Genomic DNA, 23058 nt, shown 5'->3' with positions numbered 1-23058 from the left:
ACACATGTCTAACAGTAAAATTGGAATTTATATAAAATTTATAAGTGGTGTAGATATGTTCTGTAAGCAGTCTTAAAAAGGACAAAATTACTCAAATAAAAACTCATATGAATTTTAAAATAGAGCTCGACATGATCAGTTTCCAAAATTTGTATGTGGGAGTAGGCTTCAGGACCTTCCAGCCCTGTGTTTCCTCAATCAGCTGCACAATGAATCCTCTATGTAATATTACATGGCAGACCTCGAACCTGCATTAATTTATGCTTAGCATATCTGAGTTTAGTCTATAAACTAAACAAGAACTGATATGACAGTACAGAAACTAGGTTGTCTTATTGCTATAACATACTTCAATTGCCAAGATCTCTTTCCCAAATAAAACATACAGGGCAATACAACAGTCTTGATGGGCTGATAAGAATTCTGAACCATCACTTGTCAGAATCACTTCCAGATTAAAGTCTTAGCTTTATTTTATAGTTCTGGGTTCTTAATCAATATTTTAATTGTCACAAATACGCTCAGAAGATCCACAACCTTTCATAACTTACAAGCATGTGAGTTTATAATATGCATGTTGTTGTTTTGCTGATGCTTGAAATGCTGGAACAAGACTGATGTGTTTCTGCTGCTGCCCTGCACACTGGATATGTTGGCTTTGTAGTAGCTTCAGAAGAAAGTTTTATTTGGGGATATATTTCAGAAACAACATTGTAGATACTATTAAAAGTTACTCATTTCCAATTGTATTTAGCTTGGAAAAAATAGTTTATTAATTTCTTCAAAATGAAATAACCTCATATGAAATTCACTATCCTTAATTACTAACTAGAAATGACACCTGTTGAAAATTCAGTTAGCAATTCCTCCCACTACTGGGCCTTTACTATAGTTCCAAGGTAGTATACTTAAGATATTGATTAAAATGTGACATACAAGGCAGCATAAGTGATTCTGCTAGCTTTAAACTAATTGAAGCTATTCCATATATTATACAGATAGCCATAAGTCTCTGAGCTGCACACGTTCATGTTACAATAAAATATGTACAATGCATATATCTTTGTTGGAAAAATCTGATGATAACAACATTTTTATTAAAATCAAGACGTGAAAAGAGACTGAAACATGGGAAATTGGAGTGCATGCGCGTAAGGTAGGCATTCAGACTGTTTGGAACTCTGCAATTTGTTTGCTTTTGTAAAAGTTACTATCACAAAGCCCTGGCATGCAACCTCAGTTTACAGGCAAAAAATTCACACCTCTCTAACTGAGAGTTGAGATACTCATTTTTCAAGGAATCCTTAGCAAAACAGTGAGCACAACACTTGCTATACTGTATTTCTAAAGCCAGACTTCTACTTGACATACTCATTTGTTTTCTTTGGTGAAAGCTTTCTGGCCAAGAGCGTGATTTTACAGCCCAGCTGAAATATGATGACACAGCAGGTGGGCTCCTCCTGGTGTAGGCTTTTTCTCTTAACAAAGAACTGTGTCACTGAAATAGCACAATGGCAAAACTTTGGCAATAAATGCATATATATACTGAGTAGGCCTAATATGAAATGGGTAGCAAACAATATTTGTTTATGCCTATATAAAATACACACTGATAATACTGCAGGTAAGCACTCAACTTCAGTCAAGCAACATATATATTATTTCATTCTTGGTAAAGCACTTTGATATAAAGCAAACAAAATACTTTCCAAAAGAGTAATAAATGAGTAATAAAAATGTAATAAACATTAAATATTTTTTAAATGGAAGGAAAATATCATAGAGCTCTTGCTTAGGTTACCACATATTGCAGCTGAATTACTACATACAGTCATCTCAAATGCTTACAAAGTTTCTGTGAATAATTTGCATACACAGATTCGTTCTTTAAGTGAAAAAAAAATCCAAGAAAGCACTTTATACATTAATGTACTTCTTCTTATGCTGTGTAGGTTAAATGGTAATATAGTAAAGGAAAGAATTCAAGCTGTAAGTACTCATTTCCACACATAAATATTTAATCTGCACATACAATTGCTACACGTGGCCACATCTTTGAAAGCCAGGGCTTTAATTTTTTACAGCATTAAATACATTTCTTAATATTTCTCTTTCTGATTATATTCCTTAAACACTCAGGTATTCCAACCTTACAAACTATTAAAATTAAGCTTATCAGAAAAGTTATCAAGAGTCACTGCTGTTTTAGTCACTGTACAGATGGAATAATTAAGGCAGTCCCTGCTCCAACAACTCAGAATCAAAGTATGAGGAAAAAAAGAGAACAGATGGATAAAGAAAGAGTAGGGAGTACAAGGAAGCAATGAAAACTATTTTGGTTCAGGTGGTAGGAGGACATGTGTCAATCTAGCTATATTTGTGGGATAATTTTAAAAACCAATTCAAAGGAAGTAGCCTGGTGGATGTTTACAGTAAGCCTGTGGGACAACATGATAGAAAGCATGACGACAGCTGACAATCTATCAGGCACTGGCAACTCTTGCTACCAAATGAGCAAACATACGAAAAGTGAAAGCAGCTCAGTCCTGACGTACAACGAGGAAAAAGATAGAAATTAATATAGGGACAGACATCATCAAAATGACAGTCAGGAAAACGATGTACATAAAGCAAAACTGTAACGGTCAAACTCAGAGAAAAGGATAGTGTAGCCAAGATCCCAGAAGATAAGAACATGAGCAAGAGATCTGGTTGCACAGATGACTAAGGAAGGTTATATCTCTAAAACCATACAGAAAAAAAAGTGATCTACATCACCAGCTCACAGTGTTGGAATGCGTATTTATACATGATATTAGCAGGAAATTAACACTGGTAGAACTGTATACAATAACTTCATCTCCTGAATTAAAACAGAAACCTTAGAGACCATTTCTTGTAGATATTGTCGAGGCTACTTTTTCTGCTACATACATTAATTTACCCTTACTGATGTTACATTTCACACTCTGTTTTGTAATTCTCAGTGTCGCAAGATCCTTCTGTACTGTTTCACAGTCACATCTACATTTGATTACATTCAAGAATTATTTGTCACCAGCAAATTGTGTTCGCTCATTATTTGGCCCCCTGATCATTTAATGAATACTTGGAATATCCCATGTCCTTTTGAGCTCCCACTGCTGAACATGAAAATGAATTCCTAAGCTGTGGTTCTCTCTTTTAACCACTGATGAACTCGGGCAGTATTTAAATTATAAAGCAAAAGAATGCAACGGAAGAGTTAAAAGAGAAGTACAAGAATTATGTGAGTTGGGTATGAAGGAAGCTAGGAATGGGGTAAGGTGACCTGGACAGTCAAATTCTTTAGAGAAGACACAGAAGCATTTTAGGTCTTTAAACAGATTAAGGGGATGGACTGGATTATCTTTAAATTCCCTTTAGCACCTACAGTATATTTTCTTGCAGGATCTTTAGCTGGCTTAATAGCAACAAAATAAACGGCACTGCAATAATTTTGAAGTTATGCAGACTTTTTCCTTAATTCTGTTAAAGAATGAGAAGCACTGTGGGAAACAAAGCAATATTATGTTCCCATACCTTTTCATTAATGTATATAAAATGCTTTCAATAACTATTTAATTAAGAACAGAATGTGTTGAGCTGAAATGAATATGCTGATATGAAGAAAACAGAGAAGTTTTTTGATACGGTTTAATTTTAAAGAACCAAAAGGAGAAGTTTAGAGCTAAATGTTCTTAGAGAATATTAATAGCAAAGAATCTGAATTTTGAAAAGAGCCATCTCAAGAATCCTATCCTTGCTTATTCAATAGGTCACTAAGTAAGAAATAATGGTGCGTTTATTTTAAAATTAGCTCTGAATTTTAGAGGACAGAAGTCTTATTATTAAATTTAAGTTAGAAAATTATTTAATAAAGTGAGTCCACTTCATCTACTTAACAGGTTTCTCTTAGAAGCCTGTTCATGACAACAAAATATTACTGCTTATTGGAAGACTGAGTATTTCTTCTTATTCTGGCAGCTTTTTCACTCTGAGCCACAGAACAAAAAAGCCCAGACAAGTGCATAATCTTTCTTTTTCCTTATCAAGAAACTACATAGGAAAACATATAATCTTTTACTCAGAATTAAATAGAGTAGCAACTACTGAGATCACAAGATCAATTAGTCATAAGAAAACCTTCAAAAACCATTGATATTAAAAGGTAATTCAATTCAGCTCATTCATCTTAAAAAGCACCTTGACCCTGCAGGGCTAAAGCTGCCCTAAATAGCAGGATCTATTACATAATCCATACTTAGGCTTATGTCACTTTGCTGGAGCTTTCTCATTTAAATGAGATCAAAATCTCCAGTATTTAGCACAGGCTTTAAGCCTTTAGCATTCTTAAACAAAGGATTCTTGGACCCAGCTGCACTTGACGTAAAATAAGGTGGTAAGACTCAAGAAAATCAGACAGACAGAACTTTCCTGGAATCTACAAGCTTGTAGAAAGCAATCTTTTCTGAAGGGCAACAATTCTAAAATACGAAGTAAATCAAGCAATTAGATTTTGCCTTACCTCTAACCAAGGATCTAAATTGCTTGAGACACTGATGAAGCTAAAAATATATGGTACACTATCAACACAAAAATGGGAGAAGATTCAAGGAGTAAACGTACAAGTCTCCAAGACAATGTCCTTATGGAAGCATGATACATGTTGAGTTTGGATACTTTAGATAAATCTCTGCATCTACCAACAAGATATGTGAAATAATATTTTGTCACTCACAGTATTTATGATTATTTATGTTTAACAGCAGGAAGTATATAGGACATATTAAAATTTTCAACTATTTTGACAGTTCTATGGTTTGACTAAAGTTCAGAGTTTGAGGAATGTGAATAAAGGGGAGATCTAGAAATTCAGAGTGGGTAAGGCTTCCTGCTGCTGATCTGAGTTGGAAGACACTGTTAACAGAAAAGGGTTTGTAAAGGAAGGGTGAGGGTGGAAGAGTATTATTTTTTTTTTTTGCAGGAAAAGAGAACCAAGAAAAGACACTGAAATTTATAGGAAAGCAGAGAAGTGGATCAAAGAACAGGAAAAAAGCATGGAAGATGATGGTAGCAGCAGGATGCTGAATATGAGATGGATAAAAATGAATTTGTATATAAAAAGTTTTTGTCCCGATTGAGTCACGCAAGACACGGTTGTAGACACTTTGACTGACTCTCTGGCAGACTTCCTGTTTCTGATGCAAAACATGACGCATCACTACACTGAGTACATTTATGAGATTGTTTAAGAAATACTTAAGAAGGTCCAAAAGAAAACAAGCATGATTAAACAGCAAGATCAGAGATCCTATTCAAAATAAGAGGGAAACCTTCAAAATCCAAAGTCCTGTTCAAATCGGAAAACCATTACAATGTATCAGGTGAAAAAGGGGCAATTTGTGAAGGAATTAAGAATTAACTACACAATCTGTTTCAAATATGTATCAGAAACAGCAAAAATTCTAGAGAATCTGTGAGACAAATAGGTCATAACGAAGTTTTAAAAAACAGACTTTCTGCATCCATGTGGTTTGAAAAGCCTGCCACGGAAGAATCATGTAATTGCCTGAAAAACCAATTTTACTCTGAATAGACAAAATAGTAACAACTCAGCAGAACTAGAGTGTATCCACCCCATAGGTCTAGAGAAACACAAAGCCAAAATATCTGAACTACTGTTGTAATTATCAGAAGGCAGGGTACTTCACCAAGGCTCTTGAAGGCATTAAGCCTACTGTGACAAAACAGGAAAAGTTCTCACATAGTAAAAGGAGATTGGAGTAAATGGTCAAAAGATTTCATTGTGAAGGAAGATCATTCACTTTCTTTCCTGTTACACTAACTTTGTTTGCATTTGCAAAATCACTATATTGACAAGCTACTGTCCATAAAGAAAATGCTCATGATTTCCAAAGACAAGCTGTAATTGTATGGATCTTTGATTTCTACGATTTGAAATGTCCTTTTCACTGTTATTTTACATGCCTGTATTACAATAATCTCTTTTGTTTAGTTGTGGTTTTTGTTGGTTGTTTTTTTTTTTTTCCTATGGTTGAAACATAAACTCAACTAAAATTTTTGGGAAATAAAGAAAAGTCCAGTAAGGTCTTTATAACATTTTTAAAAAGCACCTTTTACTTACCAGCTTTCTGACACTGTACTATCTTCTCATATAAGCTATCTGTATTCTCAACTAGAGTCCTGATGGTCTGAATCATCTGTAGAGAAAATAAATGAAAATATACAGAAGCATCAGTAAAATTCAATTTTTACTGAAAAATTTTAATCTGTAAAAGATGCTTAAATGGAAACTCAAATCAATAAACTAATATTTGTTGTTAACATAATGAATACATTCATTTTCGTGGCCATGAGCAGGCAGAGAAGTACTCTAAATGTGGCATAAAGCCATAAAAAAATATGATGGTTTTGGGCTGGGATCTGTGAACAATGAAGCAAAATGCCAACTCCATAATTCACTGCCTATCAAAGCAAGTGGAAATTATACAACTGTTTACCAGGTAATTCACTTTTGGTGCCTTGGGGGAGATAACCTGGATGCAGGTTTCCTCTTGCTCACTCACTCCAACAGTCAGGATGATGACCACCCACCACCTAGTGCTTTCTTTTCCCTAGGGATCATCCCATTGCTTTTCTAGATTTGTTCCTCTACATTTTCCCTTTCTATGTCTTGACCTGTACATACGTATGAGACAACACTCTATGGAAGAAAACAAATCACTCAAGGCTGGTACTGGAAGATAAGGAAAAATAATTTATTCCTTTACCTGATCTTTCTAAACAAAAAGCCTTTCATGGAAGCTCAGCTGAAAGCACACCAATTAAGATGAAACGGTGCAGATGTTTTGGCCTAGGGTATGTATTGAGAAGTAACAACTTTGCTTCACACCTTACCCTGACACCTCTGGTATCCACTCAAGCAGATAGATTTCTCGTCAAAGAACAATGACTAAAGTTTAACATGTTACTTATGTGGATGTTCATGTAGAACTTTCTTTTCCTTTGGAGACTGCAATTGCTGTTATGAGCAGGAATGTTCCACGTTACAGAAAAAAAAAAAAAAGAAAAAAACCTAAACCTCTCTAAGACTTTTCCTCAGAGAAATAATACTTTATGAGGCATGGCTACGGCAGTCCTTCCTCACACATATTAGAAGGAGCCTTCTCCAGTTGAGTGACATTGAGGCTGTTTTTCTGAACATTGCTCTGAGGTATAAATCAATTTGGAGAAGCAGGCAAGTAAGCCTCAGATTTTTACGATGGCAAGTGTGCAAGTGAGAAGAACACTGGTACAGACGTAAACTGCTCTACAGATTTCCATTATTTGCAGCTACACAAAAATCTGGTTTATGTAAATTACAAAGCACTTAAAAATAATTCTAGTTCTGTTTCTATAAGTACAATTTAAAATCACAGAATAAAGAAAATTATGCAAAAGCCACAATTCCATGTTGTTGCTACATATAAACCACATATGAACAAGCAACTTCAGAGTATGTGGAGGTCATCGTACTGGATAATTAAATTTTCACATCCTGATTAACCTGTGTTTGATTTTAGAGTATATATTTACCCTGATTTCTATTAAGTCAGTTTAAAAAAAACCCAACAAACAAATCATAACAAATGAGGAAAAAATAATAATTTGATCAGGTTGCTAAGCTGCAAGTGAAACACTTTAGCTTACCCATTTTTAACTGGACTGTTCTTTGAATATAAATATCAATATTCATTCAAGCAAAACTTGCCTATGAATAGAATTATGCTGATTAATCATTATGTGTAATAAATTGAAGACAACTATTTTAAAGAGAAGCATACCTAAATAAAAGACTAGTACTGTATTTCACCCAGATAGGCTTCTATAGGTAGTACTGCAAACCAGCTATTCCTGATGCGTCAAGGAGAAAGCTGCACTTCTCTATGTTTCATTACTATTTGGTCTTTAAAACAGTATTTAAAAATTGAAATAAAGCCACTATAAACTTCCTTGAAAGGCAAGGATTTTACCTGTTTCAGTATGTATGTCATGTAACACATTTGCTTCTGTAAGGCACTCAAATGAAGAGAAGCAAAGCAGTTGACTTTGATTGCAAATACACTTCCAATAACTGATGTTATTTGATAACTAGCTGAAAGTATACTGTAAAGCATCCTCCACTGAGCTTTTGCTGCATTGAAAATCACCTTGAAAAATGAAATGCATATATGGCTCTTGTTTTGTCAAGACGCTAATACACAATAATAGGGACTCCAGTGGGATTCTCTGTCAATCAGAATCCTTTAATCTGAAAACCCTTTTGACTGGAGTTCACAGCAAAGAGAGACCAATTGTGCTGCCTTATTCAAGATATTTGTTCATATATGAAATACTGCAACTGCTCTGTGTTAGTCCATTCTGTGTTTCTGACCCCATGTGTATAATAACATAATTTCTAAGTCATCTCAGCTAGGTCCTATTTCAGACACAGAACATCTCTGTCTGCTCTGTTTCCTTCATACAATACATTCTATACGCACATCTGACATTTTAGAAATAGTAGACAACAAGTCTTAGCAGATTAGAAAACTGACTCTGAGACACTGCACGAATTTTCAGAAATAAGAGGATTCATTAATAAAATGCTTATATCGCTGTTTCTTTGTTTACTTTCTGTATTGACAAAGCAAGAAAGTCGTAATAGTTCTGCAGATGAAAGGAAATTAAACTAATCGCTGTATTAGTGCTCTTTCATCATGGCAAGGCTAACATTGACAAAGAATTTATAGTAACATGCAGATTTCTTATTTCAGCTGTGCTATGGAAAGGTTCTTTGCCTAAATACTCTCAGATCAAAAGCAATGCCCTCTTTGCAACTTTTGAAGAAAAATGCCAATGCATTTCATGTGACAAAAATGATTGCAATACCAATTTTTATATTACCAAGGCCAGTAACAGTTACTTTCTTTGTCTTTGGTCTCTAAAATACATACAAAACTGTATTTAAGATTAACAGCACCACAAAGCAAAATTGGCTGAGACAACAATAGTTTGGGGGTTGACTGCCACTACCATTCAAACAATGGTATGTTTGGTTGATGTCCTTCACTAATGAAATAACGGAGCAGTAAACTGTGTGACTAGGTGTCACTTTCAGTTGTGCTTGATTAATAAAGTAATAGTATTAGTTCATTATAATTTTATTCTTGTATTGCTCCTCACCATGCAGTCACCTTTTATTACATATTCAGCTATTTGTTAAATGACTCTTAAGGAGCGTTTGAACATACAAATTCTTTCTGGTGTTCAAGACAAAATTATAACATTGTGCAAACATTCATGTAGATACTAACAGAGACTGAAAGACTTTTGGTAGGCACAGCATATGGAACAACTGAGTATAAACGGTTATATTTAACAGAAAATCAGCCTGATCCAAACAACACTTGTAGGTATGCGTATGCTTGGTATAAAAGCAAAGTAGAAAATGACGAGTAAGCATGAGCTCCAGCATGAAAAACAGTATGTCTGCAACAGAATGAGAAATGAAATTCTCAAGGCAAATCAGTCGTGGAAACTGAGGAGAAAGACCAAGTAGATACTAGTATATATTAGACTAGTCGGTACTGAACAAGCTAACAAATAAGCACATATTTGCTAACCATAGCCAACTTTGAGAATATTATCAGTGTCAAAATTGGAAACAGAAATGTAAACAATCTTAACAGGGGACAACCAGTTACCAGCTGATCATTAAAAATGTATTGCAAATTACCCATGCCTATTCTAAGGAAAGAACAGATATGATATGAAACAGCAGCTATACTTTCCAGCAAGTCTTTTACAATATTAATTCCTATTTCTAACTTACATTGTTTTTTTTCTGGAAGTTAAGATTCAAAATATCCAACAAACATATTTAAAATACAGAACTTGCTGGAATTGCTTCAACTGTCACTTCAATTCCCACTCCAATCTTAACCAGAGTTAACTGGTTAAGTTAAGTTAAGAGAACTGCTCTGGTAGTCACTACATATTGGACTTTCTTTTTTTTTTTTGGTCAAAGGAAAATGGGAAACGCAGAATGGTCTGATTTATGAGCCTTAAAGTCATAACATTTTTGAAGAGGTCAGGCTGACAATTTGATCTATTCATCAAACTCTATTTGTTAAATCATGCAATCATTTTACCTAGTTATCAGGAAAACTGTCAATAAGTCTAAGAAAAGGACAAACATCAAGGAAGATGTAAAAAAATACTTAAATTATTCTTAAGGGGGTTTAGAAATAAACACTAACTGATTTGTCCAGAGTTCTCAGTGAGGATTAGAGACCAGTATTATTATATATTGTCCCTGCATTAAAAAGCATGATGATGATGGTTAGAAATCAACACATCTCTTGCATCAAACTGGTGGAACTGTGTTGCTAACAGTACCAATCACCACTTTTGTGACTGTGTCTTCACAAACCAAATGAAAAAGTCATATGCTTAAAAAATATATCTATCCTCTTCCTCAGCAAAATAGAATTCTCTTATTAAGAGAGACAGCTACAGAAAACCAAAAAAAAAGAATATACATGTCTCTACTACCCTTTTGGCTTATTTTTTATATTGCGAAGCTGTTAAGTCTGTTTTGTTGTTTTATGAAAGACGCAAGTGCTATGAACTAACTCTGTGTATGTGTATGTCTATGCATGTATATAAGCGCTTCTACATATGTACACATGCATACATTTGAGACCATCCATTCAATTTTAGCTGAACAAGATCTACTTCTACTAGGCTTATGAAGACAGGTCTTCTGGTAGAAGACAGGACATCCTGTTTATGCCCCCAACTTAGGGAAAAGACATAGATTGAACTCAACACTAAATATTTTACACATTGCATTTAACAAAGAATACAGACCTTGAGAAAGATATCTCAAAAAAACCCAGGATTTATTAATTCCTCTGCATGTGGAACTGGTTAACAGCACACCAAGAGAAACATCAGCTGCATTTTAAAATGGGAAAAACAGCCAATCATAAACTGTGTCTGGCTGATGAAACTCAGTGAGAGAAAATACCTTCACTGACAGAGTTCCAACAGCAAGGATGAACTTTATTTTTAGCAAGTAAAGCACACTATACATTTCAAAATCTGTGAATATGTGTTGCCAATACTGTTAGACCTACATTCCAACAGTAAAATTGAAGCCATACTTACAGTAGGTATAAACCAAATCTTTATTAAAATGGCGCTCTCCACAAAATGCTGCTCACATTCTTCTTTCATCTCAAGTCTCCACATATTAGATATACTTCTGAAACCACAAACTAGACCATTTCTGAAAACAGTTTAGTATTCAGTGGCCAAACCAGCACTCTTAAGAGTAGTAATTAAAATGTAATTTGCATTTTCTAGTCATTTTATAAAGTCCAGAACAGCACCAAATTGCAAATAGCACTTCATAAAAAAGGAAACCAATCACAGCGCGTCCCAAACTACAATACACAAACTGCTAATAGTATCTGCACCATTTCAAAAGATGTGTATGACCCAGAGAGGGTCAGAAGTTGCTACCATTGCCCGAAGCAGTAACAGCAAGGAAAGGAACTCTGGTAGACACAGCATATAAACACTTCACACTTCTGTTCTCAAGAATTGCTATACATCCTGGGAACACAAACAAAATATGGTCAGTTCTAATCAAATGTATGTATAACCTGTATCCAAGCAGACCAGTATTCAATGTCAGTGCACCAGAAGGCATTTTTGTTGTGGCACAGGAACAAGCGAAAAAATTGTTCTTAGTCCTTTCAGTGACGACTGTCATGGTCAGCTTACTCTGAAGTTGCATACAGAGTTGTTTTGAACTATATACTCTGCCTTTGATTTTCTGCTGGAGAAGAATGGTGTTATAGCAATAAGGAAGGAAATTACTGGAAAATCAGATTGTAAACTCATCTGAAACCTCATAACTCAAATGAATTGTTCTAATAGTGTGGACACCACTGAAAGCATTCTGAATGTCCAACTTTTAACCAGCATCACCACAAACAACAGAAGTGGACTTCTAATAAGCAGGCAACTGGTGATATGTTACTGAGCTCAGTTCAAAACTCAATAAGCAGTGATAAAAGCCTTACACCTACCACCCTTCAGACTGCTAGTACCACTAGATCCATGCTACTCAGTTTTCAAGAGTAAAGGCATCCTCAAATTCAAAAAGGAGTGATATAAAGCAAAGAAATATATTGAAGTGATTGTGAAGTAGCACCTTGAAAGAAGGGACGACATATTTTTCTATGTCCCAACTTCAAGTTACAGTCTTCCAGAAGACCTCTTAGTAGAGCTTTAAAATATTTGAAGAATACTTCGCTAAGTTGCACGGAAAATAGAACACAAAAAAAAAGATAGCTGAACAATTTTCAAGATTACAACTTTCTGATGACTACTACTGGCAAGTGATGAGACAGGAAAAAACCTGCAAAGGCCCAGCAGAACAGATTTTTATTATTTTTCTTTTAATATTTTTGTTCAAAACCCAGAGAAATTTTAGAAATTAACACAGGTAGATCACAGTCAGTCTATGAGTTGAGTAATTCATGTTATGCAAAGCAGGTACTGACTGGCAAAGATGTACCAAGTTGTCTTTAAAAACAATTTAATCAAACACAGAGACATATATGTGGGATGTACCCATGAGACATGAGGGGGCGGACTGATGTCATTGTACAGCAACTCTCGGTTGTCTTTGAAATGCAATGGCAATCAGAGGACATTCCTGAGGAATGGAAGACAGCAAATTTCACTCCTATCTACAAGAAGAGGAAGAAGGAGGACCAAGGAACTGCAGACCACTCAGCCTCAGTTCAATTCCTAGGAAGGTGGTGGAGTAAATCCTTTTGGAAACCATTTCCAAACACGTGAAGGACAAGAAGGTGATCGGGCAAGGTCAACATGGATTTGCAAAGGGGAAATCACGCTTAACCAACCTGACAGACTTCTACTATGAGGTGACTGTCTTGGTGGAGGAGGGGGAAGCGGTGGATGGTTTTTACTGTGACTTTACTGAGGCTTTCAACACTGTCCCTCATGACATCCTCTTAGACAAACTAAGGAAGTAAGTAGAGGCCAGATAAGTGGGCAGTGAGGTAGATTGAAACTAGCTGACCAGCCAGGCTCAAAGCGTTGTGATCAGCAGCATGAAGCTCACCTGGAGGAAAGTCAGTATTGGTGTGCCCCAGGGGCAGATACTGGAGCTACTCCTGTTTAAAGTTCTTCATTTATCACCTGGATGATGGGGCAAAGTGTGTCCTCAGCAAGTTGACAGAAGACACAAAACTTGGAGGAGAGTGGATACAGCAGGTGGTTGTGCTGCTACTCAGAGGGACTTTGACAGGCTGGAGAAGTGGGCTGACAGGAACCCCATGAAAAGGGTTCAGCAAAGGGAAGTGCCAAGTCCGGCACCGGGAGAGGAATGACCCCGTGCACGCACCAGTACAGGCTGGAGGCTGACTGGCTGGAAAGCAGCTTTGGAGAAAAGGACCTGGGTGTCCTGGTGGACAACAACTTGGACAACGCTAAGGAATTGCATCGCCAGAAGAGCGAGGGAGTTGGTCCTTCCCGTCTACTCAGCATGGGTGAGGTCACATCTGCAGTGCTGCGTACAGGTCTGGACTCCCCAGGACAAAAGAGAGACAGACATATTGGTGAGGGTCCAGCAAGGGCCACAAAGATGATTCATGAAGGCACTGGAGCATCTTTTGTATGAGGAGAGGCTGATAGAGCTGAGACTGTTCACCCTGGAGCAGAGAAGGCTCAGTGGGGATCTTGGGTGGTCAAACACTGGAAGAGGTTGCCCAGAGAGGTTGTGGAGTCTCCATCCTTGGTGATGTTCAACACCCAACTAGACTCAGTCCTGGGCAACCTGCTCTATCTAGTCCTGCTTTGAGCAAGGTGATTGGATCTCCAGAGGTGCCTTCCAACCTCAGTGATTCTATGTAAATAAGGATTTTAGTGACGCTCACATCTCTAATCAAAAGAAGTTGTTAGAACTGAGCTTTCTGGCTCAAGACTACAATCAACAATAACTTAATTATAGATGAAAATGAGGTGTGGTTTTGCCCGTACAGTCCAAAGCTGCTCTATAATAAAGAACAACAGATCTTTCTACTATCTAAGTATGGTCTGAAGTACTAAGGTAAGAAAACAAAGCTGTTAAGTACTACTTCTGTACAGATTGAAGACTCCTCAAATCAAACTAAATTTGCTTTGAAGCAGTAAGGTTTTTAGCAGACATATTGTCTAAATTAGAAATTATTTCAAGTACAAAAAAAAAAAAAATTTTGCAGAGAGACACAGAGTCACTGAGGTTGGAAGGGGCTCAAGCAGTGTCACCTACAGCAGGTTACCCAGGACCATGTCCGGACAGCTTTTTAATATCTGCAAGGACGTAGACTCCACAAACTGTCCTCTTCCGAGAGAAATGCAGAAGAAATTTCCATTACACTTCCTGAACTCACCGGTATATTATGATATAAACATAATGCTGTACCTAAGTGACAGTGGCAGCACATCCCCATAAGTGGGAAAAACACAGGAACAGATTCATGGTTTCATTTTTTCATCCTCCCTTTCCTCTCCAACCTCGTTTTTTGAGATGTTGTATATCCTACGAGATACATATATAGAACAAGTTTTTTTGTCTTCAGAAAGAAGCAAACTGAGATTATGCCATTAATGCAGTGCAGGAGCATGAGATTAAATCCACTTACCAAAAGTAATTCTTGTAGGCCCAAGAAAAAATAGGACATCATCTGTTCTTAATTCTGCAGTATCCCAAAATGAATTAGATTTCCCACAGTTCAAGAAAATTTACCAAAGAAACAAACAGCCCACAAGCTCTCCATTAAAAAGTCTTATGTTCTTTCTTAATTCCTCATGAGTAAAGTATTTGAGAAAGACAGAGCAAATAAAAAATCAGTAGCTCTCTTCTAAGCTATACACACAGTGACATTAAACTCTTTTAAATCCAACAGCCATTTCTCCTTGCTTTCCTGACACTCTGGCTGTTACAGCAAAATTATTTTCATCATTTTTAAACTAAAGTGGATAGAATGAAAGCACTACGGAAAAAGTGGACAATAAGGATGCACACATATATGAAAGGAAAACATCCTCTATCTGTAAAGAGAAGCAGAAATTTATCACCCTTGTGAAAAAATTAATAGGTAGTGTTATTTTTGAAACTAAAACCATCAGTAACAGTTAAGAATAACCACAATTTTTTTTCACACCGAAGGAGTGATAAAGACAAACAGAAGATTAACAATTCATTGAGAAAAAAAAAGAGAACTATTGGAAATATGGAGTATATTTAAGAGAAGTTGCTATGCATCTGACCTATTTTTATGCTCTTCCATAAACATTCCACTGGACTACATTAGAAACAGGACAGTAAGCTAGACGAACTCCTCTTCCTAAGTAGTCATATTATTTTATGCTCTTATGAATACTTTGAGTCAGCCATTAGCCATAATGGGATTAGTGAGAGCATACAAAAAGCTTTACCGTTCAGGTTCTTAAAAAATGAAGAAATCTTGACTTCCCAGAAGCATGAAGTTGTCATTATCAGAGCTTTTCAATCAATGTAAAACAGCTCATACTTCACAACATTTGGCACTGGAGTCTGAATATCCAAAATTAAACATTTGTTTCTGCCCTTATGGACTGAAAAGCCCAACATAACTTATAAGGTTATCACCTGCAGCTCTGTTTTTGGAAGCATAATTGCAACCTTCAGTTTAGAATGACTGTCCTGTTATAAAACAGGAAAATAAAAACTGATAATAAGTAACATTTTGAAGAAACTGTCCAAGCTATTCACTATATTTTCCATCAATACTTTGTTTTCCATCAGTTTTCGTGACAAACAACTACACAATCAGTTAACTATTTAAATTCATCTCAACAACTAAGATCTACAATTATTATAATTCATTTAACATGGCAAAAAACATTACCTGGGTTATTTGCAATATTAAATTCCAATAAATGGTGCATATTTTCCCTTAGATCTCTTCATCACTGAACTATAGCCATTTATTACCTAAATAAAGACAGTTCTAACTCTGCAGAGACTTAATAATGAAAGCAAACATACTGTACAAAGCCAGAGGCAATAATGGAAATACTGAGACAGTGTGCGTTATCGTTATTTAAATATTGCATTTATATTGCCAACTCTGAAACTTACTGTTTTAACACACATTATAAAACAATCCAACATGAAAGTTGTTTAAACTCTAAGCACCCACACGCCTCACATCTTGATGATCTTTGCAAATCTGGGGGGCATCTTTAACTCATACATCCTCAAGAGCACTCAGCTATTTTAACTAGATCAAAGCTGTTGGAGCTATACCTACTATCTCTAATCCACTTACTGCAAAAACACACCCTAATGCAAAAATCAACACAAGCAACTGTCTTCAACTGATCTTCTCCTGTTGGAACATTAGCTTAAGTTCAACATTTACTCCAGCTATCAGAGTACAGCTAAGAATTTTAAAGGCTAAAAATTTAATAGTAATTTCATTTCAATATGAGCATTTGAAAAGGGACTTTTGGAAAATCCAACCAGACTAATCTTCCATGTCTACACATTTCTTGACTTCAAAGAACTCCAAGAGATTAATGAGCCCTTCACTTTATAAAAGCTGTATTCCCCAACATGACATGTTTCCTCTAATTTTCTTCTTCAAAACCGTTTCTACCCATTTTCACAGTACAGATGTCAGCCTGTCTAATACGTAATTTCATGATCTTCCCTGGAAATCTCTTAAAACACTGGCACCACACTAACAACTTTGATAGTCAGTTTTAAGTGAGAGGATACACACAACAATTAGCAGTTTGGATATATCAACTCTTGAGATCTTTCAGAGCCCTTGAATGAATGTCACCTCTTTCTGGTATTTTTTTTCTTAGTAATTTCACCTTTTCTGTGTAATATCTTCAATCAGCATGTCAGTTAGAAACGAGTTCTCCAATGAGTCCTTCATAAAGAAGCATCCCATGTGAAACCTTAATCTCCGGAGGTAAATGGATGCAAAAACTAATTTATTGTTGCGGCTTTATTTCTTTTCATGGGGCTTTCCTTTATACTTTGATCAACTAGTGGTCATACACACTCTTTGACAGGCTTCCTGTTTCTGGTATTTTCAGAAAAGAAGTTACAGATATTTTGAAGTCTATTCAGATCATTCCTGAAATTCTTCACCATCAGCTTTCTTATAATTTCTATTTAAGTTCTATTTAACATTGCAGGGTTAAATATCTATCTTATCTTCCTCATTTGAATGTGAATTCAGCTTTTTGGAAGATGCCGCCTTCTTTTCAGCAGCACCTCCTTCTTTTTGTCCTCTTCAAGTGTTTTTTGGTAAGTGGTACATATTTACTTCAAGCCGCCTGTGTGTTATCTTTAGAGTGTCTATGACATCTGTTCTTTTGACCAACTCTCTTATCTTTTTGTTTTAACAAGGTTTTTTATATTTATGTAGTTACTCTCTTAAGTGTAAAAGCAAGGAATAACAGCTTTTCAATCTTCTGTGCAAAGCCTAAGCTCTTTGCTTTATAAGCCAGATGATGCTAACGGTTAAATTGTAACATGGAACACCCATGGTGCTGGACTTTCAGAAGACATTGGCTCAAGAACAACATTCTGAATGAACCAGGAATCAGAACACAGCTATCACAATCTGTGCCAGTCACGTATTCCTCAGAAAAGGTAACAGATGGAAAAATCTGGATTTTCACGTGGACAAAACAGATAGTCCAAAGATTGAGTTCAGTTACAGGAGACTGGAGAGCATCTTGAACTCAGCCTTCTCTGCCACAATCAGACATTAAGTACTTAGATCAAAACAAAGTTATGCAAGAGTTAAAGTAACCTATTCACTCACTCCATTTTAGGAGATAAAACTGGTAATTACCAGCACTGGATCTAGTATTTTTTGGTTACCCCAGAAGTTTGCAACCTCAAAGGGTAATTTGTGGAACAAAGGCTTCCAACTCTGGCACATTAGTAAGCTGAGATGAAGTAGAAAAGTCTTCATCTATTTGTTCTCTCAACTTACAATTCTATAACTACAGCAGAATGACTGAAATCCCTCTTACCGTATTTGCAAAGTAACCATAACCAAGGACTTACATCAACAACAAGGCAATTAATACAGACTTTAGGAGCTAAGCATAACCCAAAACAGAGCTGCTCATCATTGCTTTTTAGGCCCTGTGAAAAAGGCAATGGACACATTCTTTGCTTCCTTCAGAATTACAAGCTTCAATCCAACATGCCTGATTCAGAAGTGCTCCACCCAATTCATCTATATTGATATCAAAATAAGTTTTAAAGGTAAAGAATATTTAGGGGTTTGAGCAGTAACTGAAATATGAGAGGGCTATTAACATTTTATCAAAACCTTGATCTTACCAAAAACCTTTTTAGATAGTCTCTTAACAAGCCCTACTAGTACCAGCCCAGCCTGTAACTCTTCCAAGGTATAGTGTCAAACTACCTACTCCCCAACAGGACGGACACATTCAAGTTTAAACTATAGGCTATCATATTCAGTTTATGTCATCAGCCAAATCTGCAACTCCATAACATGAAGTTAACTTCCACGTGACCGAGTCAGTAGTTGAAATGAGCCAACAATTTATTGTTGTAGATTTAAACTTACTATAGAGCTACTAATCACCAATCATATACTGTTTTCCAGTTTAGTAGCTTTGCTGTATTTTAATATCTCTCATTTTCATTATTTCACAACCCCCACCACCAATAAACACAGCCCTGCTCTCAAGCTTATCCCTAGGGTGCATATACAAAATCTATTCATCTTATTTTATTTTGTTTGAATCAAATACAGTCCTCCTATACTGTAGTCTGCAGATATTTTGAATTACTACATAACCTCAATATTAAAAAAACAAACACCACAGAAATTGTGAAAAAATTGATCTAGCAGCATTATCTAATTAGTCCTACTAACATTTAGTCCTAATTATTGTAGCAGCATTGCTTTATCTTCTTTTACACAGGTACAGTTCTCTGCCTTTTCTGTGCTAGCTTCCCTCTTAGAAGTAAACATCTGCTTGCAGAGTTCAGAAAGCCTTATCTTCATGAGATAGGACACTTCATCCTCCACTAAGGGCAGATAGAGACAGCCAAGCTCTCAACAATATCTGGCTTCATTTGTATGATCCTCTAGCATATCTTTGCAGTGCTATTATACTCATCACTGAAAATGCTGCAGACTTAGGACGAGGTAATTTTTTTTTTCTCTTGCCATAGCATAACTTTTGAAGGTTTACTTACTGTTTATCTTAAAGGTTGTAAGACATTTTTTTAAAAAAACATGCAATGGTGTGGAAGAGGCACTTGCCTTAACTCCAAGCTTCAGTCTGCAGCACTGATCAGTGATGGGTGTGATGACACCAACAGAGTGCATGCTGAAGTATCACATAAAGGAAGCTGAAGTTCATGAATAAGAGGGAAAAATAAAACATTGTTAAACACTGAAAATATGTTAGGGTGAAAAATACTCAGGGGCACGGAGAAGCTAGAGAAAAATACACAACAAACTTCTGTCTTTCTCAAAAATTCCTAGATATATCCGTTTTCCATTATTCTGAAAAGACACCCCAGCTCCTATAACATGCATAAAAGCAAAAGATCCTTTTATTTCCTGGGTAAACTAGTTCCAATAATGCTGGTGACGAATTACTCATTAAATTCAAAAATATAATATTTTAACCCACGAATAGTACTAACCTTTATCACTTACAGCTCTTCCATTAATGTAGTAGTGAATCCTGACAATTTTAGAAAGCATTACATGCTATTTCTTTACTTGTAAAAACCCCAAGTATCTAGTGATATAATAATTAACTTATTATCATTTGCCTCATTGTTTCTTTAAAAAATATATGTACCTGGGCTACGCTGAAGGTATTCTCACCTTTCCACGTGCCCCTGCAGTACTGTACTCTTTTGTAATTATTTCAGTGTGGACTGACTGTCCCACTGTAATGGTCTTCCATCCTTTCTCACTTTACAGAGCAACGATGAGTCCTTTAAGCGCTCCTAATGTAAACAAACTCTGAATAATTAAGAATCTTGACTGAATATTGCTTTCTATGTTTATTATCATTTTACAAAAAAGAGAGTATTTCTAACAAATTAGAATCCCTTCATTAGCCAAAAACACCGTGACCCTGACACAGCAGTACTCTGAGAATATCATTACATGTGCCACATTGAGAATGCACATAAGATAATGACAGCCTATGCATTTATGCTACTAACCAAGGTTTATTTAATAAACATTTAACACAATCTCTGTCACCAACATGATTTCATACTTACAGTACTTGACATACGGAAGAATGTAGTCATATAATTTTGACCTATATTGAGGCCTAAGCCAGCAGAAAATAAGACAAGTAAGCAATCATTACTTTGACAGTACATCTACCCTTTCTTTAATTCTGGATGACGCTTCTCATTATTAAGCTGAATTTTACACCCACCTGTTAATTATTCATGTCAAAAAAATCCCCAAGCCAAAAATCAACCATTGAGATGCCCTTATGTTGAGGGCTCACTATACTAATTTACTCCAAAAACACCCAAAAAGAATACTATCTATGATAGTATCAGACTATAAACATCTGCCACTATAGCAAACATCAATACATGAGCTAAATAGCTTCACTTTGAAGGAAAGGATAGTATGGATGTCTCCCACTGTTTCACAAGTATGAGAAATTTCCAGAAGTAAGAGCTAACAGCATGGGTCCCATGGCTGACTTCATTTTCCAGTATACCCTACAGATTTTAATTGCTTAAAACCTTTTGTCAAACCGGACACAGTATTGGCAAGACCAAAGTTTCACAAATTGAAACATATCACATTATTTTAATTTTGTTTTTTTGACAAAAATAATCTCAATTTTTACTTATCTTCAATGTAATTTAGAGCTAGAAGCACTATCACACTCTTTGTCTTTGTTTGAAATTAAGCCTTTACCCTTTAGGGAACAGGAGATGGAAAAATGCTTTGAACATGCCACTAAATAAATATTCTATTTTTCTTACATATGAAAATAGAGTATAGATTTCTGATGTACACAAATATTCAAATCATGTGTTCACTACAGGATGCGAGGGGGAAAAAAAAGTCCTTGAGAAACAAAGAGCAAACCAAACTTGGATTGTAAAGATTTCTGGAGTCACGAGTCACCTCTAAGTGACATTCAAACAAAAAATTTAATCCAGACTTACAAAAAGATTTTAAGTATCTGGAATAGCTTAACAACTAACAAGCAGCATCGTCACATCAGAACAAACTGCAGGTAGAGACATCTCCATCAACCAGACAGAACTTCATTACGTACATGTTACAGGTGTAATCCCAACAATCAAGCTTGTTTGCATCCTAATCATAGTGATTTCCTATAAGCTACCACTAAGAGAACATACCACTATCTTCTTCTAACTGTGCTACCATTCCAAACAAATTCTGTTGTGTTTACATCACCACTGAATTACATAAACCCTACCTAAATTCCTAATTACCAGTGAGTGCTTTTTGGACTTTGGTATAGCATTATTCTAAAGCTACTTTTTCTTGAGAAAGCAATTTAAAAGATACATATGAAACTGGGCTACTGGCTTCTTTTCCTTCATTTTCTTTCTTTAAATAGCAAGACCTATTTTTAAAACAGTGACTTGATCCCACCAAGTGAGGTTTCTCATTTTAGCCCACAAACTTAACGCAAAATTATCCTAGAAACATTTACTTATTGCCAGATGATACATCAAATTAAAGAAATCATTAAATAAATAAATAAATGAAAGCTCAATTACTCTGTGCCAATTACTTCAGTGGAAGTAAGGAGGACATTTCAAATCACACTCGTCTGGATCTTTTTTTCCCGTACTTCAAATTAATGCAAGGCAGATGTAAATCAGTATTTTTCAGTGTATTAGATATTTCTCCTTTCTTAATTTCCAGTATCTAAAGACACAATTTACATATTTACTGAAGTATAAGGGCCGAAGTTAACATTAGAGCTGCTTACAGATGTAAAAATGCCCAATCAAATGAGATCCGTAAGAAAGATATAGCAAAAGAAATTGAAAAAGCATGTGTAGAATTTGCTTATCAAACTACAATCCCTAGTTATAGTTACTGACGTTCTCCTATTCTATGTGGAGTCAAAGCTAAAAGAAATCAAGGTCCACAAACTGGAAAATGTAAAGCAGCAAATTAATGGAAGAGGTTTAAAGATATGCAAAAGGTTTCAAGTTAATGGAAAACAGGTAAATTAATACATCCTCTTCATGTTAAATCCTCTTGATTATAACCACTTCGCCTTCTGAAGTGCACAAACACATATATGCAGGCAGTGTATTAATCTCTATGTTTTACTCAATACGAAAACATCAGTTGCTGTACGTTCATGGGAATGACTTTCAAGCACATGTAATGAAATATGAAATAGGAAGTCACAGGTTAAAATGACCTTTCAAAACTGGCATGGTATATTATAAAAATATACTATAAAAAGGAAGTCTTTCAAGCGCTATATAAAATAACCACAAAGGACTACTCACCATGTCATATGCTGTTACAATCTTTTTCAAGACCTCTGGAACAATCCCTTGGAGCTCCATAGTCGGATACTGATCATTGAGATTCAGTACTACCAAGGGTGTATTATCAGGCCCAACCAAGCGCATAGACACTGCCAAAATGCACTGCATAAGATTTGCTACAGGAGAGAGGCCACATAATTCTTTGAATGAAACTACTGCATTCTGCAAAAAGGAAAGAAAGAGTTTCCTTTACAGTTAAATATGAATTTTCAAGTCTTTCAGGATAAAATACTTCACTGTTATAGTTGAGCTACAATGTGGAATTACCACAGCTTTTCCCTGAAGAACTGGCAGTTTTCCAAAGCAACCAATATTAC

At 35.8% G+C, this 23058-nt stretch overlaps 1 protein-coding gene across 1 annotated transcript in view; it reads right to left on the bottom strand.

Moving 5' to 3' along the window:
• Nucleotides 1-23058, bottom strand: part of PLCL2 (phospholipase C like 2) — a 102747-nt gene that overhangs the window by 19013 nt on the left and 60676 nt on the right. The window contains exons 3-4 of the mRNA XM_086467871.1: nucleotides 22700-22903; nucleotides 6167-6242 (exon numbers count right to left, since the gene is read on the bottom strand). Coding sequence (XP_086323997.1) covers nucleotides 6167-6242; nucleotides 22700-22903 — 280 coding nt within the window. The remainder of the gene's footprint in view (nucleotides 1-6166; nucleotides 6243-22699; nucleotides 22904-23058) is intronic.

The sequence above is a fragment of the Leptosomus discolor genome, chromosome 7, assembly GCF_034619465.1.
Source record: "Leptosomus discolor isolate bLepDis1 chromosome 7, bLepDis1.hap2, whole genome shotgun sequence".
NCBI classification, from domain to species: Eukaryota; Metazoa; Chordata; class Aves; order Leptosomiformes; family Leptosomidae; genus Leptosomus; species Leptosomus discolor.
Note: the sequence above shows the minus strand (reverse complement) of the source record. Positions and strands in the feature narration are given on the sequence as shown.